Source organism: Scophthalmus maximus, chromosome 5, assembly GCF_022379125.1.
Source record: "Scophthalmus maximus strain ysfricsl-2021 chromosome 5, ASM2237912v1, whole genome shotgun sequence".
NCBI classification, from domain to species: domain Eukaryota; kingdom Metazoa; phylum Chordata; class Actinopteri; order Pleuronectiformes; family Scophthalmidae; genus Scophthalmus; species Scophthalmus maximus.
In genome coordinates, this window is record NC_061519.1 from 27,125,578 (window position 1) to 27,152,531 (window position 26,954).

Here is a 26,954-nt window from a genome sequence, read left to right on the forward strand (position 1 = left end):
GTCCAATTAACAGTTAAAGGTTTTTTCCATAAAAAAAAGACTAAGTTGTGCAGCTCAGTACACTAAACGCCAACAATCTAAAAGTATTCTCAACTTTTGTCACTCTCGTGAAGCTTTTCTTGTAAGAAACTTCTTTAAATTGGACACAAGTGAAATTTGCAGAAGAATTTCATATTTCTTGATTATTTTTTTTTTACATTTTGGCTCGTACTGGAGAGGCCTGATATGAGGACGAAGATGTTAAACAGAATGTTGAGTCACGTGGCCAAACACACAAAATTTCATTTAATTCACAAAACCGTTGTGGACAGGAAGTTTAACACAACTGGTTTTACATTTGCACTGTAAAAAGTAATGCTAGCACCTCTTTTGAAATACTGAGGGTGTGGTTTGTGCGTAATCGCACACTCGCCTTAACCAGGCAGCGGGAAAAGGAAGGTTCCAGTAAGGTGATTGAATTTGTTGTAGTTTAGTTTCCCTTGTTTTGAAACTTAAAACATTTAAATAAAGAGGCAGATTATGGCAAAAACATCAGGAATGAAACAAGTAATATATATATATATATATTTAGAGGATATAAAAGTAAATTAAATTTCTCATTTAAAATAGCATTGTTAAAAGGAAATGTATTTTTTGTATCAATACTGTCTTTTTGTTTTGTGATCATGAAACAATCATTAGCAACTTAAACTTTGTTGTTTTTGTTTCTTTAATATTTTTTATTCCAGAGAAGATTAATTTCCGGTTTGTGGCTTTAATATATTGAAATCAGAAATATATTTTCATGATTTAGGTCAACCGTGTTTGCTAGCATCACTTTTTTTCCAGTGTATCTTCATGTCTTGGAAGACAATTTATTCTGTTCAATAATTCACAAAACATGATAAGGTTAGCTTTAACAGTTGTTAGCCAAGTAACATTAATATAACCCCAAAAAAGAAGCAACATTTCGAATGGAAGCAAAGTAACTGTACAGTAACTCTCAGAAAAGTTCCTGTAAATGTAACTTCATGTGCAAAACTTCTGGTGTGAATCAAATTGGAGCAGTTGATTCTCAACTTCAACAAAACCACAAGACATGACAACAGAAAAAATAGTTAAACGAATAAAAAGCTGATAATCAAAAGGAGTTTTTTTAAAGTGAGAAGTGAACCATTACAACCTTTACATTTCTGTGCAGCTGGAATCATGTTGAGTCTGAATTCAGTGAATGAGCCAAAAAGCATCACAAAGCAACAAAACAGTATTTTACAAAAAACGAGACTGCACCGAGTGCTAGTTTGAAGAAAGGACAAAGCACTACAAAAGGAAACAGATTCACATTCATAGATCCAGTGTGTCGTGAGATGAAGTGGCATGGAAACACTAAACACAGAATGACGATGTGGAGTCATTCTAGTCGATGTTTCTTGCTTCAGAGGCACAATGAATAAATGTCTACAGGGATATAATGTCATGATCTTTATATCTAGATGTGGTGACAATTGGTGTCTGTGTTGCGAGTTCATTTATTTTAAAATACAGAATTGAAAGGTAGTACTAATAGTAACTTTAATACAAGTAGTTAAGTAGATAATAATAATAATAGTATACTGTAAGTCAGTAAATAAGTGTTTGGTTCACCTTGTCAATCGTACTAATTATGTTGCTTCCACAACAGGTTTCAACTGGATCTGCAAACAGAGTCGTAGCGCTTGTTCTTTTTATAACATATAGCATATGTATGACATTAATATGGTAATGGTTACCTTCTAAAATGCAACACTCAACACTTCATAGATCTGATCATGTCGAAAATTGAGCAGTCAACAAGTTCTGGAAACGGTCAAGTTGTGCAGATTGCTGCAGGAATCTGCACTAAAGGACATTTAGGGTTTTTGTACTTCAGATTCCCTTGTCCTGAAGTCGATGGGTTTTTTTGGTCAGATGCCTGAAATTTGGTCAAGCTCAAGAAATTTTAATTCGTCAACATAAAATGTCAGTAAAAGCCCAAATAGTGATTTATTTGATTTAATGCTTTTACGTGTCTTAAGAAAGCCAGTTACGAAGAAGCGGCTAAATGAGACTGCAGAAGTGGTGTGGGACATTAAACATCATCACACCATACGAGACACCAATCGTTGTTTCATCTCGGGCTCTTCAAAACTTTTACTCACATTCTAAGAGGAAAGGTTTTTGACGATGAGGTAAGCACCAAATCACATTAAGAGTTGGAAGCTCTGTTGTGATGACACAAGGGTCCGTCCCATTTCCCCCACTTGGCCCTACCCCTCGGTTTTGTGTGTTTCCGTGTAGGGTAGGGTATCCCTTCAAACAGCCCTTCAAATGTAGGGTGGTCAGACGTTGACTTCAGGTGGAGTGGAAGAACAGAGGGGGTAGGGCCAAGTGAGAGGACATGGGACGGAACTGTGTCCCAATTCAGGCGCTGCATCCTTCCTGGTCATGCCTTCGTAGACCAGGTTGGTCACGAAGGCCAAACCAAAATGAGACCATCTGGTCTACGGGGGATTTCCTATTTGTGTCACCAGCTCGTCCCCGTTCTTACCAGTGCATCGCTAGCTGTTGTGGATACACTTACTGCAATACACTTACTGCAACTCGCCTTCCAGCATTGCTAACTTTTTTCTTCTTCACTGGCGCACAATAATTCCTGGAATAGGCTGACCCGAGGAAGATCCACCCGCTTGTGCCTTCATTGCTTTGGTATGGAAGGACACATTTGTCGTCTGCATTTGAAGGAGCCTTTGAAAAGGAATCACACCGATGTGATACACTTCTAATGCAGCCGCCCCTGAACTGGGACACCCCTATATGGAAACCACTTAACCTCAACTTTGTTGATTTACAGCCCAACATTAGCTTTTTCCTTCTGGTGATTGTATCTTAAAAAGCTTCATTTATGAAGATTATCCTGCTGAACAAAATGCGAAAGTGTCATTAACTCATCTTATTTTTGGGAACATAGCAAAAGCTAATAGAAAAATCCTGTTGGCTTTTTGTCGAGGGAACCGGGGCTACTGTATGTCCTTGCAACATTCTACACAGAGGCCACAGAAAATATTCACTTCTGACTGGCTGGAAGGCAAGGACACTCTCAGCACAAGTTTGCTGCTTGGTGTCGAGTTGAATGTTCCAAAATGGGTATAAAGTGTTGTTGGTCATAAAAATAAATACAAAAATCAGTAATCAGTTAAATCAACAGCTGAAATCATTGCACAAGGTCTTGTAGGAAAAGCCCCACAAAAACAAGAACAGTACTCACTGCTGCTTGCGAACACCACCACGTGCAGTTCATTTTCAATAATAACTAAGAGCCAAGGACAGAACCACGGATAGTTTTCTTCTGACGGGAAATGTCATAAATAGCATTTAAACTCCCTGTTGAAGCCCGGTGTGGAAGCCCCTCTGTAAACTTCATCCGACTCTGAAGGTGCTTGAACATGCTATAACTGTGTAATAATTTAGTTGTGTAGATATAAGTTGGTTGTCAGTGGTTACATTCGGTATTAGTGTCGTCCTAAATCTTAAGTAGTAAATGCTTTTTAGGCCTACGTGTGATTTTCTGTAAAGCTTTTTGTGGCGCTCCGGCTCAAGTGTCGCTTTTTAACAAACGTTCAATTGACGTCACAAACCTCAGTCACTACGAGTATTTCTAGAGGTCACTCCAGTCTTTACAATATGGCGATGCTTTTGGTTTTAGTGTGTCAGTTTGTGTTCATAACTGGAAACTAGAGTTTAGTGCAGCAGTGAACAACAACAAAAAAGATTAAAATTGCAACCTATGCTCTATTTTTTCCGTTACTGTAAAGATGTGTTGTTGGACGTTAAAGGAGTTTTAACAAAGCAGAATTCTTATTTTTACATTTTATGTCAAAACTTAATTGTCGTAATTAAATTCCTAGATTTGGTTGTGTGTTTACTTTGTATGTATAGTTATTTATAATTTATGCTTTAGTGGTAAAATATCAAGACTCAAATGTATTTTTTGTCATAACAACAACTAAGGAATCATTGACAATTTCAGCTGATGTATTGGTATCGGAAACTTTTTATTCCCCCTAATATCAGTATCGGTATCGGAGTCGGGTTCTAATTCCTTGAGAATGTAGGCTCGTATTAATTCGTCATCAGTATCTGCCAAACAACTGACCAGTCAGAATTACGTACGAAATGCCTCGGGGCTTCTTTGGACAGCTCTGTGGATCTTATTCTTCATACCTGCTTCACTAAAGACCACCTGTCGGATCAGACGGAGCCACGGAGCACTCGCCCTTCGTAACCGATTAACTGATTTACGAATTTAAAAAACTTTTCTTTTATCTAGTTAGCATCAGACCCTCCTTCCTCCTTCTTTTCATTGATAACATTAATCATCAGAAGGAGTGATAAACTGACCTCAGTTGTCAAGACGTTCAGAAATCTTTGTAAATTAAAGATGTGTAGTTGGTTCATATCCCTGAATTCATGTGCCAACAAAGCAGCAGAGATTTAGTGTTTCAAATTCTGTCGAATTTTTTTTCTTCAAGTGGAAAATTTGTATGCATAAAGTGACGACATACAACTCGAGAGCACAGTGGTGTGAAAGGAAAATGACGGGATCAGAAATCAAAAGAGTTAACAGCACAACATAAAGAAGGACATGGTGAAACCAGCGACGAGCCGTTGTTGTCGTCTTTCTCTCATACATTCACACAATCAAACACACTCACCAAACGGCGTATGAAACAAAGAGATAGGAGACGTTTTGTTCCACGATCACATCTCCAACCACAAGCCCCCAGAATGGTGCATTGTCATGCAAACCATGCAAACAAAACACAACAATGAAAATGTATTCATATAAAAAATAAGTGTTTCAAAATGGCATAGCAGATATATGTATCCATTCAATCTCTTTTTCCGTTTCCTGATATCCTGAACTTTGCAGTATCTACACTAAAATTAGCATGCGTCACATGCAGTGCGGTTGGCTTTGCAGCGATAAAGCTTTTCGGTGTATATAGTATGTATATTAATGTTCTTTTTATTTTAGCTAAATTTTTGTGCGCTGTACAGTTTTACTATACAAACGGTTTGAGTTCCCATTTTCTCTGGGCAGTCTGGACACCGTGGCTTTCTTCTGTCTAGATCGCAGTCCGTTGATGAGATTGGCAGTGGCCTCTGAAGGTCGATGACCTTACTCTTGACCTCACAACATCAAGGCGCATCAGACCAGCCTATACTCCAAAAGGTTTGGTCCAGAGATTTGACCCAAACTGATTTGGGGTTTAGAGGCATGGGTTGGATTTAAGGTCTTAACTCAGAGTCATAGATTTTCTGTGCAGTCACACAAACACCTCAGGGTGGTGTGTTCCACACAGCGTCACCAAATCCCTCCCCCGTGGAGGAGAGCGGCAGGGGCCCCCCGCTGGGGGTGAAGGGGTCCGTTTCCGTGTCCGTCTCACCCTCGGCCAGGTAGCTCGGCCTGGGTCTCGTCCAGCTGTTGTCCCCGGTCGCCTCCCTGGCACCCATCGACAGGTCCTCCCCTTCCCGGTCCCCGGAGATGCTGAAGCCGCTGGGTGAGCGCTCCAGCTCCTCGTGGTTCACCGACAGCATAGAGAGAGGTGAGTCTCCCCCCCGCCCCCCTGTGGTCCTGCCCAGTCCCACTGACAAGTCCTGCAGGGAACTGATGGGCAATACTGTGGGACGCTCGGTGTAGGTGGGGATGGGAGCTGTAGGGTTGTGCTGGAAGAGGTGTGACGTCAGGGGTTGATGATCTTGAGGTAAACGGCCTCCTCCCGCTAACCCCATGCCCTCTCCACCTCCTCCACCACCCCTGCCATAATATGGATTCACCTTGCTGACAGGCACCTGGTATGACATGTGTGGGAACTCCTCGGCGTAGTTGAAGAATACCCTTCTGATCTCACCATTCCCCGTCGGATCGCAGGTCTCCAGAGTCATGTGGGCGGTGCCGGCAGAGTCCACCTGCAGGTGCTCAGTGTGCTGGATGTGCATGTCCACCAGGAAGTCCAACTTCTTCTCCATGTCCTCAACCTGAGACAGAGACACATTTACACGGGCAGCACCTGTAGGCTGACGATCTTACTCCCTTCTAATGGCACAATGGATATAAACTTTGCTGCTGCAAACTTGAGGATAAGTAAAGATTGTTAGAAAGCTAACAGGCATCTGATTCTACTATGGTTGTGCAGTGGGTTTCATTTTCACTGCAGTCTGTCGTACGCTAACAGGCTAAGGCTACAATCGCACTGGAAAGTGACTGTTGTTGGACGCTTGATGACGAAGTGACATTGGGTGGGTTAAAAGCACGACTAATACTACACCTTCCACCATTTTGGATAAAACATGTCAAGTTTGTGATTGATCAACGGCGTCATGGTAAATTTCAACAATGCTACACGCTACACCAGTGGACTTCCCAAACGACTTCACCTCTTTGATCAAATCAAGTCTGTGTGATTTTGTGGAAAAGAATACAGTTAGAATTCTGCCTCAGGTGAATCCAGGCCATCAAAAGTGAGGCAAATAATTTAGTCTCATCTAAAAGGGCTATTTGTGTAGCCGCATAAAGAATTAGCATAACAACATGTGGCACCCAATATTTTTAGGTCTGCAGCTGTACTTTGTTGAAGCAGATACACATATCTGCCTTTCACGAAAAGGTTGGTTTTGTCTCTCGGGTACATGTATTTCACAACTCCAATACTTTATATTTCAGTATCTTATCCTCACCTGTCTTTCCACCCTGACAAATCTACCCATCATGCTTTGGTCTTCAGCATCTGGCATGGAGGCAGCTTTGGCTAGGTAGGACTCATGCCTGGAACACAGCGACAATGAGTAGACGCACAAACTTTTGTTAGGGGTAAAAGAACAGATTGACCCGATTCTTTTTTCAATCTCTACTTGAAAACATAATGTACTATGATAAGAAAAACAACAGGTGTAGATTTACGTACACTCTAATGGAAAGCAATACAAGTTAGCCTCTTTTCAGCACTTTTGTCGAATATTACAATATTATCTTTAATCAACCGTTTTTTGTCTGTAAGAGCGTGACAGTACCTGGGCGACTGATTGGGCGGGTAGGCAAAGGGCGTTTTCTGAGTTTTCTTGTGTTTTGGGGTGAGGGGGGGTCCAGGAGCAAGAATCATGTCGATCCTTAAAGGAGGAGAAACGCAGTGAGCTCAAGGACAAGGGGATATTTCACTTGAATCAAACAGACTCACACATCCGTAACGTGGCTGCCGACCTCGTCTGGAGGTATTTGATTCTGCAGAGCATGTCCAGGTGCCCGGCAGAGTACTGCTCAATCACGTCTTTGACGTCATAAGGCCTCAGAGTTTCCTTGAACCGCTTCTTGTTCAGGAGGAATTGCATGATCCTGTGAGACAGAGGTTAAATTCAATACATTAAAGGGACAGAATGGGTTTTATTACACTTTAGGCTAATATCCCACATCGACTTTTTACTACTCTAGTTAATCATTGCTGTACCTCCACTTTCGCATAACATATTTTAAACTTGGGGTTTCTTTATAACTCTCTTGCCGTGCTTCTGTAACGATGTATCCCAAGATTCGGGCAATTCATCTCGCTGCAAAACCATCCCAGCATAAAAATAATCTTTGATGTCTATTTGGATGATTTAAGTCACAGTAAAATATCCGTCCATCAGTCAGTCTCTATCTCACACTCACATTTCCCTTTGCTCAGAAATAACATCCTGAGATACGTGAGTCTTTACTTGCGGAAGCAGCTCACTTCCAGGAGTAAGGCCTCAGACTTGAGGAGGTGGAAACTCACCAACAAATCTATCTTTGTTAAAACAGCACCTCGCTTCAAGATCTTAACATTTCTCAGACTTTTGTCAAACAGCGATTAGTAAAAGAAAAGCGAGGGTTCACCGTCCTTCACAGAAACACTTCGGCTTTGACCTGTTTGTATCTGATGTGATCAAACCCAACAACTTTCAATCTACCAGCGTTGAGGCCAACCCGCTATGGACTGAGCCACTTCCTTTGTCCCACGATTGAGTTGACTTCAACCCAACTCTTCACAGAGAGTCCTGGGTCCTGAAACCAAAACCCTTCGGGTCTGAGCCTCCCATTCATAGACCCATTCAGCCCGGAGAGAATGGTATGGAAGGAAGTAGCACATTCACAGGGTTAATCACTCATCTCACTGGCCCTCGTGCTAGATTGAATTCCTGCATTATGTCAGATGTGTGGCCTGTGGGTTTACTGGCACACTGTCAGCATGTTTGAGTCCTGCCTACACTTCCTGCAGCCCACACAGCATCGGCCCTCGATCCCCCTGCACTGACTGGTATCAAAACTAAACCTTCTGTCAAATTATCTGACTTGTGTGACTGTTTTCTGATCATTACCCAAGGAAGAACTAAAAAACATGCCGAAATAGGGCGGTATCCTTGGCGGAGATTCGCGCTGTCCGAGCCACGGGATACTAAAAAGATTTATTGATACAGTAAATAGGGGAATTGTAAAAACTCCAAAAAATGCTGCTTCATTGTGACTTTGAAATGAAATCATTGTGACATGAGCATTTAGACTCTCTGACCTTACTGCCCTGATGACCAGCTTCAGTGTGGGGATCATCTCCTCCATGAGGATGTCCGCGGGGAAGCCCCGCTCCTCTAAGGCAGGATCTGCCAGAGCTCCGGAATCTGGACGAGACAAAACAAGAAAAAGTTGGTTTGAAAGACAAAGACAAAGAAATAACCAAGACGAAACCCATCCCTTTTGATTCCACGACCCACTGTACCTTCAGAGCTCTGGCGGAGTGTGTAGGCCTTCATGCGGAAGGCGGTGCGGAAGCGTTCCCGGTTACTGAAGCCGGCGGGTTTGGGCTCCTTGGAGGGGCTTTCCTCGATGGAGTCGGTGTGACCTGTGAGCCTCCTGCAAGTCCCGGCTGACGGTCTGGCATTGGGAAGGCGAACGCGCTCCAGCAAACTCAGCTTTTGGCTGAAAGGTGGGTGAGAAGAGAAAGAAGACGTGAAGTCATGTGACAACACGCTCGACCGAATGTTCGGTCGAGTCAGAGACTTGGAAATGCAATTTCTCAACTGTCTATTAAACTGTCCATATTCAGACATAGCTATTCGTCTGAAACAGGAGCGACTCTTTCATCTTATGAACAGAAATGAACGTTTCCAGGTAGCTTTATTGCAGGTAAAGGAGGTAAAATGCTAAACTATTCAAAGACTCCTTTTCGAGGTATACTACAGTCAGGGCCAAACATTGTAGGCCTGGCAGGATAATTACGATACGTACAATACATGAATAACAGTCGTTGTGTCTACATCCGTGTTTGATGACATAACATCTGTTTCTCGTCCATAACATGTCAGAAAATATGGATTTCTTTAATTTTCTGAAGGCAGCATGTTCTTCAAATTCTTTGTTTCGTCTGAAGCCTGAACGCAAGTGTTAACTTTTGATAACATTCCTCTCATCAGTAGCACAACTCGTGTAGGACCAATACACTGTAAGCTCACATGATCCAGTATCAAAAAAAAATCTTAAAATGACGATAATATTGTTTATTGTGATAATTAATGGGACAATATATCGTGCAACAAAAATAAGTTATCGTGACAAGGCCTACAAACATAAAGTCATTTAAATGTTCTGGTTTTTTTAGAGGCCCAGTGTTTATGAAGACGTAAAGTCGTCGCCTGACCTCTAAATGCTTAACTGCAATTTATAGTTTCTGCAGCCTCGAGTCCACCAAAGTTCTGCTCCATGTCTTTTTTTAATTTACTGCGGTTGTGTATATTTTGGGCATAAAAGATTTGTTTCAACAAAGAGTCTTCTAAAGGAATCATCCTTCTGCTTTCAGCTCTTGTCTTGACTTTCCTCTCCCAGAGGAGTTTAAATCGTCCGCTGCCTCAACGCAACACTGCCGCTCTCCCGACAGAGGGAGGCCTCAAAGAGCCACGAGGAGATCGGTCGTCCTTTCTCATCCAACGGCTGAAGACATTTGGCAGCACAAAGGGAAGAGCTCCCTGGGTAAGATAACACTCCTGTGTGCCTCGGAAGAGAGGCGGGGTAACCGGAGCCAACCAACATGCCCGGACAAGGCCCCCGCGAAACGTGGAGCGCTCTCAGCGACTTTGCTCCCACAGCGGACACAACAATATGAGTCTCTATGTCCGGGGGACGGACGATTACGGCGCTGAGAGGCTGCAGAATGGGAAGCTTCGCAGAGGGAGAATCTCATTCTCGCCGCTCCTCCACGGAATAAAGAGAAGAAAATTAGACGCGATTATCCTGTTTTTTCTGTAAACGAGGCAACAAAACACTCTTATCTCCCACAAGCTCCGGTTTCCACAAGAAACGCACACACACACACATCCGAGGCTGCTACACCTGCACGAACCCGCGGTGATGATAGGGAAGATTATCTTGGTGTTAACAAGTGGATCTGGGCACGACCCTCAATACACCTGCTCCACGAGGGGCCGACCACACCGACCTCACTTCGGTAACACTGTCCTCACTGTCCACACACACACACACACACACAGTTGAGTTTCTGGCCGTCGTCCATTGCTTCGCTCAGAGCAACGAGATAACGTCAGTTTCCCAGCTGCTGGTAGCTGCTCTACACCTCCATCTCCTCCCTTCTTTTTAATTCTGTCTTTCTCTTTTTCCCCATTACCTTCACGATAAACAAGTAACAAGACGGCACTAGACTCATACTGTCCTTTGTACAGGAGAGATGTTTTCACCCCCGCCCATGTGTTTATCGGTTGGTTTGTGTTTGTCAGCAGGATGAAAAGCTCCTGAACACCAGATGAAGGTTTCTCTCATCAAACTTCCCCTGTGAGATTTTCCCCTCAGGTTCTGACGGAGACTCATTAGCGTCGCTCTGCCTGTGGAGGAGAAAGAAAAATCCTCCAACCCAAAGACCCCGTGTCTGTCTCTAACTACTCGAACCAAACTGTCATTCATAATTGAAACATAACTAATGGACTCACTAATATGTGTCTTAAAATAGAAAGAAAAAGAAATCCCTCCGCCTAAACCACATCACAGCAGCTGATGCGGACGGCGGCGCTGTTAAAGAGCGGGACGAGCGGGCGTTTTCTACACCACCGTCCACACATCACATCCACCACAGTCATTAGCCCAGAGATTTATTCCACTTGTGATTAACACCGGAAACCATCTGAGAGCGGACGGGGGGATTATTCTAGGAAACGGTTATGAGTCTCTGTGGCGTGTCGGACTAATTGAAGGGCCATCAGAGGCGCTCGAGCTCTGTGAAGTTTAATGGACATCGGACGCAGGTGACCTACCTCGCCATGGCCTCCAGGTGATCCTTCCTGTGGAGGGGAGGGAAGAAGAAGTACAGACAGTTAACGGATGGAGTGGACGCACGTGGCATCCGTCGAAACTCAACAGTGGTCACGTGATGTGTGTTTATCTCTGTGAGCGCGGTTTCAAAGAGCTTCGTACGGTGGCCCAGAGGCGCAAATCACAACGGCAAATGTAAAAAACACAATGGAACACAACGGCAAATCAGGTTCAGGTATTTTATTACATCTCTCGGATGATGTGCGTTGAGGAACATGGAACAAACATGACATGGCACTTCAACGTATGTTCTGTGTTTCTTACCTGAAACAGGGAAGAGAAATGACCGTTTCATAAAACCTCCAGGTGGCAATAAGGTCTTCCCTGTCCGGCGTGGTGGAATAATATCTCCAGGCAGACTGTGAACAGCAGATCATATCACAGCTAAAAAAAAGTTTTATGCAGCTACAACTTCAACAAGCCTTCAACAATCCTGAATCGACAAGCAGGTCGATGTCGCAGGCGGCCGGCGACTCACCTGGATGAGGCCGGCGGCCGGATGTCTACGCTTCTCAAAGTGCTTCTGTCTGTGCTGCTCCTGGACCTTCAGGGCCAAACCGGAGCCCAGGATCCCCTGCAGCCAGAAACATCGTCAGCATGTGAACATGTGTTCAAGGACTCAGAGTAAAGGCAGATCAGTCTTTTTTCCACCAAGAAATCTGGGCGGTTCTGTGTGGTTTTGTCTTGAACAACGTATAATCACTATCTGGCAATGCTGCTCGTAGAACTCATCCTACATTTCCCATGAACACTTATGACGTGACGTGTCACACGACCGTCGGCTGCGTGCCTGTAGCGTGGTGTCGATGACGAGCGAGCTACGCTGAAACAGACAAGAATGGAGAAGACAAACGGAGAAGACCAACGGAGAAGACCAACAGAGAAGACCAACGGAGAAGACCAACGTAGAAGACCAACGGAGAAGACCAACGGAGAAGACCAACGGAGAAGACCAACGTAGAAGACCAACGTAGAAGACCAACGGAGCGACGCAAAACAAAACAAAGGAGCTAAACGTTAAGTAGTAAAGTTAACGTTAGTTCGGAAAAAACCCAAAACGTGTGGAGATATTTTTCGGGAAGATAAAAAACCAGAAGAGCAAAAGAGGACAGTGAAGATGAAGGAGGAGAAGAAGAAAACCAGGTCTTCTAATTCTAAATGGCTGTCGGCTGGTGATCACAAGAGGTCATTTAAAGGCCTGAATGTGTCCGAACTAGCGCGAGTTAACGATTATTTTAGATTGTCTGGTAAATTCAATCAGAACTTGACGGATCTCCTTTCTTTTGTTTTGCGGATTCCATTTGTCTCCAGCAGATTCTTCTACATGAACCGTGAACAGCAGTGAGGACTCGTGTACAGGAGAGTGAACCCACTGCAGGCAAAGCGAAGAAGGAGACTCCGATCAGGGCGAAGGTGCCGGCCAACAGTCTCCCGGCCCAGGTCTTTGGGGTCTTGTCCCCGTAGCCGATGGTGGTCAGAGTGATCTGCAGGACGAGACAAAGAAAAAGACACCACTCTTTTAAGACGCTCGCGAAAAAAAATAACAATTCATCTTCTCACGGATGTTGGTCTCGACAGTGTGTCGGCCGTGAGCCTCGCACTCTGCTCTCAACCCGAAGGCTAAAGGGTCAAGGCAGCGTCGACGATCGAGCGTCTTTTTGCTCAAGGACACTTCGGCGGGGCGGACGTCTGCCGTCGCAACACGTGAGGTGAGCTTGAGCTGAAGGACGGTCTCTTTGACAAGGCCATCCTTCAGTTCCAAACAGAAGGAACAACTGGATAAAAAAACAAGACTGTATATTAAGATGGACGATGTGTTTCTGCTCTACAAAGATGAAGTTCGGCCATCTTGTGCCGGTGACGTCATGTGGAGTCTGAGTCTTGTGCAGTAGTGACGGTGGAGTGGAGCCGTGGTATTGAGGCCCCGCCCACACATGCTGTCGACCAATCATGAGTAGGTGTCAGTTGTCAATCATGACGTTTTTATAGCATCAGAGAATTAATTTTAAGCAAAGTGATCAGCTTAACGTTTGGGAGAGTCAAGTTTCATTATTTTTTAATAAAAACAGGGTGAAACGTCATGATTCACAGCTCAGACTCACTCGTGATTGGTTGAGCATATGTATGGGTGGAACTCAATAACCACTTTTGGTCCAACTGACGTCACCAGAACAAGATGGCGGCGCCCGTATCCGAGCTTTGGGCTTTGATTTTTGTACAACGTGGAGACGCGTCGTCGTCCATCTTTATTTCCCTTTAGTCGTGGTCGGGACAATCTCGGCGACCGGGGCTCAACACGTACCAGCCCCCACCACAGGGCGTCGGCGTAGGTGTCGAAGTCTTGCGGCGTGGGCTGAGCGGTGGGGTTCTCCTGGTTGGACACATCCATGGACACGTCGTCCTTCTCCACCAGGTAGACCAGGAAGGACGCCAGGATCAGAGACAGGAAGCCGATGTACCAGGCCGTGATCAGCTCCTGCAGAAACACACACACCCATCCATCATCCTCACAGAAGGTTCAGACGTTACAGGTTTCATCATACATGCTTACACCCGAGCTGGTTCCACGCCTACCTTACTGTGAGCGTAGATGGCGGAGCCCAGCAGTTTCCAGGTGCCCCCTCTCCGGTCCATGCGCAGCATCCGCAGGATCTGCAGGAAGCGCAGGCTGCGCAGGGACGTGGCCAACACGTTGCCTTGGTTCCGCACCGCCACCACCGGCACCGAGGCGATCAGCACGAAGATGTCTGGGACCGAACAAGGCCGGGACAGGGAGGAGTTGTCCATCAAGGATTCTCTACAAGGCTTTTTATCAAATCTTTATGAGACCACGAAGAAGTCTTGGAATTAGTTTGTCAGGAGAGCTGAGGCAACATGAAGACAATGACGGTTACAATGATGAGATACAGAGACACAGGACGTCTCCGCGAGCCGAGCGGCCGCTAACATTTGCTCAGCTTGTTTCTTCCGACATAAATCCTTCATCCGGTTAAAACAAAAAACCACAGAGATCTAAAAAAAAGTGTGTCAAAGGAACGTATTACTGTTCCATCTCCTTACCTAAGATACACAAGGGTTTGCGAGCGAACTTCAGCCTCCCCCTCCATCCTTTGTAGCGACAGCAGCATCCTGCCGCCCAGATTCTCAGCGCAAACTCCGCTCCGAAGATGAAGATGGCGAAGGTTTCCTTCACGGGAAGATCAGACAGCAGGAAGACGAGCGGAGGAAACGGTCTGTGTTAGCTCACATTGAGACTTGTACTTAGTCTGAAAACAGACACGTGAGTTTGAAACAAACTCTTCACTGAAGAGTTGGAACGAGATGCAGAGTTTTTTAAAACCTTAATGGGAATCAAGTGGAAAACGTGATGCGAAGACGTCAAAGATTAATGAACACCAAATGAACTACATCACAGTGGTCTTACCAGTATCACCAGCCAGTGTGCAGACACTTTCTCGTGTTCCCTGAATGTTGTCAGAATGGCCAAAATCAAACAGCCCAGGACGATTAAAAACCTGCAGAGACAAAAACACGAAACATGAAGCAGCTCAGAACAAAGAGCGACAACAGATGAGACGTCTCTTTACGAGGATGTGAAACAGATCCCCTCGATTTGACTCCTGAGGCAGCATCTCATCTTCACCACTAGAGGGAGCTACATCTCTACTGTTCACTTGAAATAAGACTCATCAGCTGCTTTTATTCATTTACCACAGCAACATGCAACATGCATGTCGTTCAGGGCATCGCAGGAATAAATCTATCTACAGTCTCTGATCCAGCCTGAGAAGCTTCTATACATATCGATACATGTTATCAGATTTTCTTTATATCCAGTATTAAACCTCATTTTACGCCGTATCAGCCCAAACAGTCACTTTCACCCAGTTTATTTTGTTATTTTCCCAAAAGCTGAACGATTCACTCAAGCTCCTCTTATGACCCAGACGTTAATATCCAGAGCAGATGGATATTAAACGTTCCTGTACTGAACACTGCGGCCTGGCTGGATTCCAGTCAGTCTGGAGTTAATCATCCTCACTTTGACATGTGATGAAGAAGCTCCGCCGGCTGCCGGACCACACGACAGCAGCACCACGTCAACGTGGAAAAGGTTCCGTCGTTGTATTTCCAGCTCGTTCCAGAGCTCGTACATCTCCTCCTGCTGAGCGGTTCTCACGTCAGCGCAGAGACAGAGGCGACTCAAACCACGAGCCGAAGCACAGCCGCCATTTACACTATGTTAATGTCAGCGGGTGAAGCTGTGTCCGAATTCTAGATAAATGTTTCTTTTGCTACGTACTGCCAAACAACAAGAAACCCAATAGGCACTATCCACTTCATCAAAGTCTTTACATCTGCATTTCTTTTAAAGACATTAGTAGATAATTTACAGTATTTTGGTGAAGAAATCAGAAAAAAGGACCTGAACATAGAAGCAGATAAACGAGTGTATACGAGCAACATACTGAAAAAAATTCATATTCAAATTCAAATTTGTCCAGTGTGGTTGAAAAGTTGGTCCTTTCTCCTAAATGTAGTCAGAGACAGAGACAGAGCGTTTCCATGGAGACAGACATTCTGTGTGTTTGATGACGACACGTGATCTGAGAGTTAAATACGTCACTCTGACTGGTGATAGGCAGGGTTCGTGGGACGCCATGCACTGACCACTTGTTGATCTGTGTAACGAACCAGAAATCTCCTCATTACATTGAGCTCCTGTCATAAATACTTCTGCTAAAGACGTCCACGGTCTCCGTCTTCCTGAGTCAGTGTCAACTGCATTCATTTTCCATCACAGACCCTTCACTAGACAAACGTATGAATGCAACAACAATAAAAAAAATATATATATATATATTTGTATTTCTAATGGTAGAAAACGATAGAAATAGCCAGAGTTATTCCTGCAAATGTGTTTTTACAGATGAACCAGTGAGTAAGTAGGAAACAGAACTAATCCACAGGCCGGACAGGCTGTGTACGATCAGTTAACAGTCTCACGACAACCCTGGGACAGGAAGAGTTTCCACAGGTGAGACGAGAGAGGGCGACCGATCGGCGCTGAAGGCCGGCATGTCCGTTCATCATCACCATGATGATGTGACACATCCACCGCTCTCCGTCGCACTACGTGACTCACATGTGGAACAAACTCTGACCGGACTTCAACGACGTTGAACCGATGGTTGTTGTCGAAGTAGAAAACAATATGTCTGATCAGTTTTTTGGTGAAATGTTGAATGTTGTGTTTATATTTGTGTTCAGTGCATTTTCCTTCATCTCACTAGGAACTCAATAGTTCCAGGTTTATTTCTTGATTATATATTAACTAGAAAGGATTTTGATCATCCATCTGCTAGAATCCACGAGAGGGAGGATTGTTTTCACTCATGGAGCTCAGGGTGACAGACAAACCTGACGACCGGATGATTCCACGTGGCAGGAGTCAGACACATTTAGGCTTTTTTAGGAAAACAAATGATGAATTATGAATTTCTGCACCTACAATGTAATATCTTATCAATAATCACTGGAGCTTCGAAGACGATCGATGCTCTTTGCAGGTCCATCGTCCATCGCTTGGCCCCTGTAGCTTCCTGCTCCGAACCTCCGCCCTCTTCCTGCCTGATTCCGCGTCCTGAATCATTCATGGCTCGTCGTGTTGCCATTAAGCAGCGCTGACGTCTCCGAGAAGTTTCTGAAGTGCTGCACAAACACAACAGCATGAATATTTTACAGCCAAACAGTCGGGAGAGTTTGACATGATCCACCTGGAGGAAATGATAGTAGATGGATTGATGCTCAAACGCTCTCACTGCTTCTGTGCCGTCGTACGTCTCCTCCATGTTTGTGTCGACTCGTACTCGTCATCTACTCTCTGGTTTGCGTGCCAGTCTTCCTGTCCCCTGGAACCGAAACCGAGCATTTTCTCCCCGAAGTTCTCCAGAACACAGAGATAATCCGGGAGCGAGTGGAGGAACGTCGATGTTAACTCGATAGGATCCGGCAGATACGGATCCGCAGCACAGTCCGCTTCCTGTTCCTCTTCAAACACTTTGTTCAATTAGGCGCTCGGAGCGACGTCGACGACCATCAGACCCGACACATCAGCAGGATCAGTCGGTGAAAAGCGAAACACGACACTCATTAACGAGAGCTCACTGCCATTCAAAGCTTCTTCTTCACTTCCTCCCATTTGACCTTCCAATTTCTAAGATAAATGAGAGATATAAACTTCAAATGCCATAAACCAAAGTCACTCTGGTCTGTTTTGTACATTGTATTATTTTTTCCAAACAAACTAAGCCAAAGTAAACATATTTTCACATTAATATGTACATAACAGCAACCATACAGCACACACAGCGTCCTGTCTCACACTGAGGCCGGACACCGACAGGACCGCCAGCCCTCCGGAGGAAACATCACACAGACTGACAGCAGCCAGGGACTTTGACCTACGTTAAAAAACAACAGGGTGTAAGAGAGAAAAGACACATCGCATTATTGCCTGGTGCCTTGATCAAGAGTTTTGGGGCATCGGGCTGCAGTAGGCTGGAGCTCATCACATCCTACAAACCAGTGGTTATTACCAAAATAATGATGAAATTAAAATTGTTTACTCATACGATCAGCATTCATTAAAACTTGTTGTTTTTTTTGGTTATAACCAGTTTCTATGTTGACACACGATGTCGGCATGTGACCTGAGGCTGGTCTCCAATTGGTTTCTTCAAGATTCCCCTCTGGGCGCAGCTCTCAGAGTCCCTGGCCAATCAGAATTGAATGAATGTTATTTCATCCAATCTGATCGATTCTCGACACCTGTCATTTAAAATCCACTCTTGGCCGCTTAACGCTCCTTAATTTACAAAAAAACCCTTTCACAAGGAGTTTGATGGAAGAAAAAAAGAGGATAAAGGATCTCGGACCGGTTCAACCAGGATTTACAGATCCTGCAGCGGAAGTGACACCCGGGGCTTCTCCTGCTCTTGTTATGTGAAACTACACAAAAGTGTAGAGAATGAAAAGAGGCGTCCTGACAGGAGGAGGTGATGTGACGGTGCCGGGGTGACCTCCGCCCCCCACCGGCGTCACCACACGGTCCGACCGGAGGCTGTACTGCTGCTGGATGTTACTGCTGCAACGCTCCATTACCTGCTGCCGGACAGATAAATGAAGCATGGAATCCAATCTGTGCTCTGATTGGCAATCAAGAGCTTTCTGAGGGAGAGACACCGACACACCGCTCAGAGAGAATCCACACTCCATCCATTTTCCCCGAGCGAAGAGGGAACAAGCGACGGCTGCTGGAGCAAAAAGGTTTGATTTGTCAGACTCGACTCAAGAGTCTCGGGTGGAAACGACGCAAATAACGGAGCTTTCTGCCAAAGTGGGAGATTTACAGAGGAGAGAGTTCAGTGGAAGGAGGTCGTTTGACTGTGGGAAGGTCCCAGACCACGACGTCCTCGTGACCCGACGCTTAAACACAGAGTTCGAACAAAACACCTTCACTACTTGAATATCAGAGCTCCAGTGTGTAACATTCAGAAGAACCTATTCACAGAAGTTGAACATATTGTCCATAACTCTATTCATATATGTTAAATATTGTCACATGAGGTGGACCGACCTCCGTGTGAGTCTCCATGTTTCTACGTCCTGTTCAATACGCTTGTTGAACTAAACGTCCAGAACACGTCGCGTTCACGTTGAATTTTCAGACGCTGACAGAAACAGGAAATGGAATCAGCAGTGCGACACCATAAAGTGTCCCCTGTCGGTCGCTCAGCTGCTTATGGTTTGCAACTTTACCACCAGATGGCGCCAGAAGAATTACAAAAATTACACACTGGGTCTGTAAAGAAAAGTCAGACTTTGTTTATGTAAAAAGAAACTGATCGTGTCAGACTGACCCATCAAACGCAGCGGCTCTAAATCCAGAGCTGCGTCTACGAGTAACATTTGTGAGGCCCGATGTGGAGTTTTTGTCAGCGAGCGGAAAGTCGGGCTTAAAATCCTCTGGTGTGAACTGGACGTTAACGGCTGGATGTGGTAAAAGCAACTGTTTGATCACAAGTTAAACACGTCAGCGAACTAGAGGTCAAAGAGATCAATTATTCCAGCTAATCGATTTATATAAATCATAGGAGCAGCGACGACAAAGTCCTCAGAATGAAAAATAAAATGCAGTGTTGGTATAACTGCACCTTATTCGTTATTTTTAATGAGCTGGTTTGCTTCATCTCTGGATGGATGTTTTTTTTTTATCTGTGATGAAAGGTCATGTGTCAGTAATGATGAGGGCGGCCCCCCCGGGTGCAGCCTCTCTCCCCACATTAATCCACTTCCCTCCCCCGGCCCAGCGGAGGCTCAGGCCTGCTGGGCTCCTCCGACGCCGATACCACCCCGGAGGATTCCTAACAACCAATTTGCCGGCGAGATTCAATAAAGAGAGTGCACACCATGCAATTCTGACAGTTAATTTGCTGCGGCGGTATGCAAACACTGGTGGGAAAAAAAGGACGGCGGCATCAGCGGCAGCCGTTAATGACTGCAGACGCAAGGACGAGACGAGAGACGGCGAGGATCTGAGAAGGAGTTCGGAGGAAGAGAAACTGTCCGAATGATCGCCGCGGTTATGATGAACCCAACGTTTTAGTGCCTGAAGAAGAACCACCTCCGTCACTGGACCTTAAAACACGTCGCAGCTCAAATCAATCACAGCAAATGTCACATTGCAGCAGGGACGCGAGACACGAGAGGCCGGCGATCAAACTCCTTCTGTCAGTCCGGAGAAGAATGGGAAACCTTCGCATCGCCGTGGTTACGTGACACCGACGGGCTCGGAGGGAGGAGAGGTCGGTGAAGAGGCCGAGGCCTCGACGCGAAGGACGGGAACTTCATCTTCCTCTGAATTCTAATATGATCATTCCTGCTGTTCTTGTTCTCTACAGGCTGCTCTCAGAAAATTAACGTTGATGGTGCGTTCACACATTTTCCGAGTATTCCGCTCGAGCGCCTGGTGTGAATTCCGTGTCTTTGCGTTGCGCCGCACGCGTCACCTGACGTCTGGCCGCGTCTTTACACTGACTTTGTATGTAACCTGGCGGCTGCTCCTCAACCGCCACCAGGTCCTCGCGTGTCGCCCGACGACAACTGAAGAACAGAGGCGAGTCCGTCATCACTGAAGCGGTTTGGGGCCTTGAGTGAATGAAGATCTGAAAATGTAAAACAAAATCTAATTTTCAGATTCTTGTGTTTCGGTGGCGGCGGACGGTTTTCTGATCCGCTGTCACTCTCACTTCCTGTTCAGCTCAGTCAGCTCCGTTTCGACGCCGCCTCTCGCTGGGCTTTGCCGGCATCGACGACTTGACATTCGGCTTCGTTACGTGTTTACTTATTTATTTCGGACCGAGGGCGGCGGCACGCTGTCAGGAATCTGTGGTCACTTCTCCTGAGCTCTCTCTCATGGGACACTCCCGTGACCCCAGCGCCACCCTCGCCCCCACGGCAGGTCGGATTCACAGGCATTTTTTTCCGTGTGATGCCGACAGGAAGCTGCGTCCGGAATGATGGATTTGTCCTCCAGCACCTTCACCCCGGCCCCCCCGGCCCCCCGGCCCCCCGCCAGGGGACAGCTCAGCGGCAGCAGGGGAGAGAGGGATATTCAGCCTGTTATTTAGGATTCGCTGATCATGCAGAACACGGTGTTTGACCGGGAAAATCCTCACCTCACGTGGTCGCAGCTGCGCGTGTGTGTGTGTGTGTGTGTGTGTGTGTGTGTGCAGCTGACAGCCCCGCTGACATAACATGCTGATGAAGATTCCTGCTGCTGAGCTGCACATCGCAACATCATTATGTAGGAAGAGTTATGGTATAAAAATATGTTATTATTTCAAATGTGTATATCTTTACATGTAACCTACTTAATATGACGGTGCAGAAGAAAAAAAAATCTATTAGTTCATGATATCAGATCGCTACAGGGTCTCCAGATAGATAGTTTGGTTCCTATTGTCACACTGATACACATATATTCTGTATCTGAAGCTTTCATTGTGAAGAGAATATTTCTCTGTAAGATGTGAAAGAGGTTCATATCTAACCACATCTGGAGGCGGTCGGCTTCACACTGTGACCAGATCTGATCCAGGCGTGAAGAACATCTGCACAGGAAATTAGAGCCCGGAGTGAAAAACAAAATGTCACAACTGATATTTTACACTTTAACCATTAACTGTATTATTATTAATAAAAAACCCAAAGCAACCAAATATATAGAACTCCAATTGAGAAAATGAAAATGAAAAAAAACTTTTCATATCGGCAAACATTAACGCTGATACCGATATGTTATGTAATATCTGTGGTGTATGATGTATGAAAGTCTCAGAAGTGTTTCGTTCCCTCTGCCATCTCTTCATCATTAGAACTCACCGACTGCAGCCGCTGACGTGAGCCAATCAAAGTGGCTGTTACGTCCCAGCGTGATGTCACCTGTGGCCTCACGGGACCCAAGTCAGCGGCTGCAGGAGATCGATGGAGCTCTCTGCTAATCTCTCCGTCTGCGTCGGCTCAATAAAGATTCATGGGAGTTCAGCGCACTTCGCTGTGATGTGAACAAGGACGTCAGGCGGACCGGATTTATCGAGCTGTTCCTGGAGTCACAACGCGAGGACGGTCGAATCTTACGGTGTTCAGCTGAGCTAGCGTCACGAGCGAGAGAAGAAAAGGACGAGAATCAAAAAAACAACGCTCATATGTAAGTGGAGAATTCATAGCGGGCAAAGCAGAGATTTAAATTATTTGAAGCTCAAGAAAAAGAGTTTTAAAAAAGTGATTTTATTTGATACAGTTATGATGCACGATGAGGACGAGTAACATCTCATATCAGGCAAATCAGAGGTACCAGGATGTTACAAGCTAACTTAGCTACGGTCGCCAAGTCTGAGCTGGCGACCAGGACAGAGGTTTCACGTTAGCAACACGTTATTAGCTTTACAAGCTAAGTAAGATAATGCAGCTAAGTGTGAGCTGGTGCTCAGGATTATAACGTTATAACACGTTACTAGCATTACAAGCTAAGGCAGCTAAGTCAGAGCTGGTGGATCAAAGTTAAACATTAGCAACACATTGTTATCTTCATAAGCTAAGTTAGCTTAGGTAGCTAAGTCAGAGCTGTTGATCAGGACCAAGGTTTATCACATATTAGCCGTTTGATACCGTTGTCGAGCTGAAGGCTCATTATCTATAACTGTTACGTTACAGACAGCGACACAAGAAATACATTGAAGTTCTTATAAATTGACTCGATCCCGTACAATTCACTCTTCTTCCTCTTCTTCTTATTCATCATCATCATCATCATCTTTCTCTTCTTCTTCTGCTTCTTATAAATCAATTCCAGTTCCAGCATGTCGCCCTGAACTGCTCCTACATCACCACGTGTGCAGCAGTGAAACAGTTTGTATGAAGGTTGTTGCCTTTTATTTTTCCAGTGCGCTCACATTTGAGTTCTCTGTAACACGAGCGCCAAAGGAAGAGTTTTATACAGCAGTGACCTCGAACAAAATTTTAGTACAAATGAGGAAATGCGGCGTCTCATCTCTTTATGTCAGTCTGTCTGAAACTTCCACACAAGTTAGTTTTTTACTGTTTCATCATCAGATGTTAAGTGTCTCTCTGAAGTCGTCTTGAATGAAACAGCGGAACATCCCCGAGGGCGGGCGACGCCGAGACCAGAGTGGAAACATTGCAGCATCAGCTTTCATCTTCCAAAGACGCACACACCGGGTGAAACCACCGACTTGAGGCAAAGCAGCAGATTTATAGACATTTCATTGATCCCAGATTGACGAGCTCTGACAGTTAGAGCATCCTTGTCTTGTTAAAGTAGAGAACCTTTCTGAAAGTCACCGCAGCGGAACGGACGGTGTAATCTCCTGAGCTCGCTGGGTCATAACCGACCCTGCGCTCCGTCCTGCCGCTGATACAAGGTGACAGCCGCAGAAATGGAAAGAGCAAACACAGATCAATCACCAGCCTGAGATCGAAGCGCTCGGCTCGAACAGGCGAATCAGAGCAGCACGCGCCCGACAGGAAGGGCTTTTTATTCTCTACATCTCACAGATCAGAACAGATTGCATCCATCAAACCGAAACGTTCATCACCTGTTTCTGCCCTCTGCTCTAAATAACGCTGAATTCTCCCCATGTTTCTTCATCTGCGGGGGAAACCGACGCTCAGTTGACCTCGTCTTTGGGGAGTTAAGGACCAAATCTGAAAATCCTGAGCTAATTATCTTAGATTTCCTGGCCGTATAATTAGGGTCATTCTAAAGGAAATGAGGTTCAGTAACGCCTCTCTGCCCACTCGCTTAATGGGAGGAAAGATGAGTGTGAGACGAATATGGCTGCCAGTAAAATATAGAAATGTTTCTGAACTGAAACAGAACGAGGACACAAAGAACCCGACGAGTGGTCGAACCAGATTCCAGAGTCCAAAAAGTGATTGTGGAAGAAAAAGTTTGGAAGTTAAATGACCCTTGAAACAGTCGTAGGGGTGAAAAGCTCCAACTGCCTGTTAGGATTCATAATGTTTCAGGTGAGGAAGGAAAGGAAAGAAGGGGCGACAGAAGGGAAGAGGAAAGGATGAAAGAAGGAAGCAGAAAGGGGAAGGAATATAGAGACAAAGTAAATGAAGAAGGAAAGACGTGAGAAAAAGGAAGAAGAGATAAAATGCCGACAGTGTAAAAGGAAAGAAAAGAAGAAGAAAGAAAGAAAGAGCGGTAGGAGAGAAGAAGGAAGGAAAGGAACAGGGACCGAAGTGTATTAGGAAAGAGGGAAAGGAGGAATTGAAGCAATACGGACAGTAGTGAATAAGGGAAAATAAGGACGGAAGGGAAGAAGAAAAGGAAGGAAAGGAAGATTGAGTGAAGTGCAGAAGGAAAGAGGAACGACCCAGCAAAGGAAACAGTGAAGTGAAGTTAACGCGTCACCGTCAGTTTGTCTGAACTCTGAAGTTCCTGATCCATCGCTCACTCATCAATCAATACGGATCCTCTGACAGCGTTCAATCATCAATCAGCCGAGACTCGCCGTCACACTCGTGTCCTGCTTTCGCCGTGATGAACGGTGAAGACGGAGGGATGATGAAAGGGAGGAGGGGAAGGAGGGCGTTCTCACCCATTCATGCGGCGCTTTTAACAAGGAGCCATTTGTGTTTGTTCGCTGCCGCTGGAAACCAGACTCATTGACCCAGTTTGGAGGCGGTGAGTTACCGTCAGCGTCTGCGGGGAGCGACCGTCGCCGCGATCAGCTGGGAGGACGAGAGGGGAATGAAAATTAACGAGACGTCGATGGTGTTTTATCAGAGCGGCGAGGACGAAGGGAGGAAGCGGGAGAGAGGGGGCGTCAGTATCGATCAGCGAGACTCTACTTGAACAAGAAGTTGGTCAAAAGGTTCCAAAGTGAAGTCTTTATACCCACAAGAGAATATTCGTGTGGTTTTTAAACTGTTATAAAAACACTGACAGTGAACATGTGTTCACGCGTCCGCAGCGGTGGAAGGCAGCAGGTCGCCCAATGAGCCGGAACCTTTTGGTTCGGAGCCCGTGAGCCCGACTGGCTCTCCGCGGACGTCGCCTGCCAAGGGCTGCAATTTGTCACCCGAGTGCCCTCGAGGATGGGGGGAAGCCATTAACTGGCTCGGCAGGACGAGGTGTAAGAAATCAGCGTCAGCCGGCCGGCGGCGGCGCCGGTCATTAGCGCGAACACGCCTCGGCTCGCATTGCCTCCGATGTCCGTCCTTCTGTCGGCAGCAAAACATCACAAGTGTGAATCTACACAATCTTAAATCCCACAATGGAACCAAGAAGAAAGAAAAAAAAATCCCACAATGCAATGCTCCACATTTTAAAAAAAGATGAGAGGGATTCGACCTGTGCGTTACTTTACATGCCTGCTAGCCGCCGTCGCTTCTAGGTGCCGACAGCAACTTCAGCATTAGCGACCGTGTTGATGCCACAAACGCTTAAGTTCCATTTGAAGGAAGCAACAGTGTGACGTGACTGTTCCCAACCAGGGAGCGGAGGTACGCCTGCGACCGAGAACACGGGAACAACAACCAGTTAGATTGCGCTCGTTCAGCGGTCCGCCGCTTGCACATGCGTGTTGTCAAGCTATTAAATGCAGCGTTTGATTCGGTTTGGGTTAGTTGTTGGACTCTTATCATCAAACAACAACTTCTTTCGAACGTTTCAAAACGACTGCACTAGAATAAAAAAGGCACAAGTCATCTACAGCGCTTTTCCGCCACATTTTAGGGACGGGAGGGAAAACTCCGGAGCAGCTAATGCGCCTGTTACGCTGGTTTGCCAACCGCCGTTAAAAACGACGGAGAAGAAGTGTGTACAACCAATGCGATTGCGATCTCTTTGCTGGTTGTGGCCCAAGAACACGGCCTCAACCAGAGCTCAGGGAGCTAGCAGCAGCGGCTAGCAGCTGTTAGCCAGTATACACAGGAAGCAGTCGCTTTGAATAACGAGAGGATGAGCGAAGACGAGACCGATCGAAAAGCAAGAAAACACAATAGCAAAGCTTCACCGACGGCTGCCGTCGTGGACAGACCAGTGTGAATGTGATCAGGTTTAGACATAACAGCAGGTGTAAACAGACTCACCTGCCTCCGGGTGGGTTTGAATTAAAATACAACGATGAGGAGAAAGAATAACAATGAAACTCCACAACTTTCCCCTCAAACATCTTTGAGACTTCAACAATTTCTTCATCCAAAAACTTCATGAATACATTTTTGGAGCCGCTCCTCTTCTGCCTTTACTTGTATTGGCCTCTTTGAGTATATATGTAAAACGTCAACGCCTGAAGGTATAATTAATATCGTACGTAAACAGGGCGGTTGGTCGTTGATAATACATTCCATGTCGTACGTATGAGAGACAAATGAAAAGTAGGCGAGTGGGCGGTTATTTGATTTCCACAGGCTGAGTATAAATGTCACGTGTGGTTAAGTGAGTCGTATCTGATCAAAACAAGAAAAAAGGTCGAGGTCGGGGGAAAACGTTTTCCCCCCTGACAGACGGATGTGGGGTGAGCTGGGCCAACGAGTCGGGCTGGTTCTATTTCCAGGAGCAGCAGATTAGCCGCAGCAGAGCAGATGATGATCTGTTTTCTACTAAATATTGATTTCTGTAGTCGACAGAGATAAATTAGATCCCGGTCTCGGCCGCTCAGCTCGCCTCCGACTTGACGTTAGTGTAAACAAACTAATCCTGTCCGAGTCCGTCGGATGCTTCGGGAGCTGCAGACGGGAAGTAGATGTGTATTTAGATCCTAATTACAACTGCTGCTGCTACAGGCCTGATACAAAGGTTCAGTCTGTAAAAACATACTCCCCATGTTATCAGCTTGAATCAGTGGTGCTGCAGCGGGAGAGTGTCCCGTCACCCAGCGACTGACACACTCCAGATTCACTGTCGGACCAAATTAGATTTACTAAATTAGATTAAAGGCTAAAAAAAGGAAAAACTGGACCACAACACAAG

General features: G+C 45.6%; 1 protein-coding gene across 1 annotated transcript in view; it reads right to left on the reverse strand.

Moving 5' to 3' along the window:
* Positions 1 to 264: 264 nt before the first annotated feature.
* kcnq3 (potassium voltage-gated channel, KQT-like subfamily, member 3) overlaps positions 265 to 26,954 on the reverse strand; it is a 53,360-nt gene continuing 26,670 nt past the window's right edge. Inside the window, exons 3-16 of the mRNA XM_035634120.2 lie at positions 14,808 to 14,898; positions 14,444 to 14,570; positions 13,958 to 14,130; positions 13,686 to 13,859; positions 12,757 to 12,867; positions 11,862 to 11,957; positions 11,648 to 11,742; positions 11,326 to 11,352; positions 8,787 to 8,986; positions 8,583 to 8,688; positions 7,256 to 7,387; positions 7,069 to 7,164; positions 6,736 to 6,823; positions 265 to 6,036 (exon numbers count right to left, since the gene is read on the reverse strand). Coding sequence (XP_035490013.2) covers positions 5,338 to 6,036; positions 6,736 to 6,823; positions 7,069 to 7,164; positions 7,256 to 7,387; positions 8,583 to 8,688; positions 8,787 to 8,986; positions 11,326 to 11,352; positions 11,648 to 11,742; positions 11,862 to 11,957; positions 12,757 to 12,867; positions 13,686 to 13,859; positions 13,958 to 14,130; positions 14,444 to 14,570; positions 14,808 to 14,898 — 2,215 coding nt within the window. The 3' untranslated portion in view covers positions 265 to 5,337. The remainder of the gene's footprint in view (positions 6,037 to 6,735; positions 6,824 to 7,068; positions 7,165 to 7,255; positions 7,388 to 8,582; positions 8,689 to 8,786; positions 8,987 to 11,325; positions 11,353 to 11,647; positions 11,743 to 11,861; positions 11,958 to 12,756; positions 12,868 to 13,685; positions 13,860 to 13,957; positions 14,131 to 14,443; positions 14,571 to 14,807; positions 14,899 to 26,954) is intronic.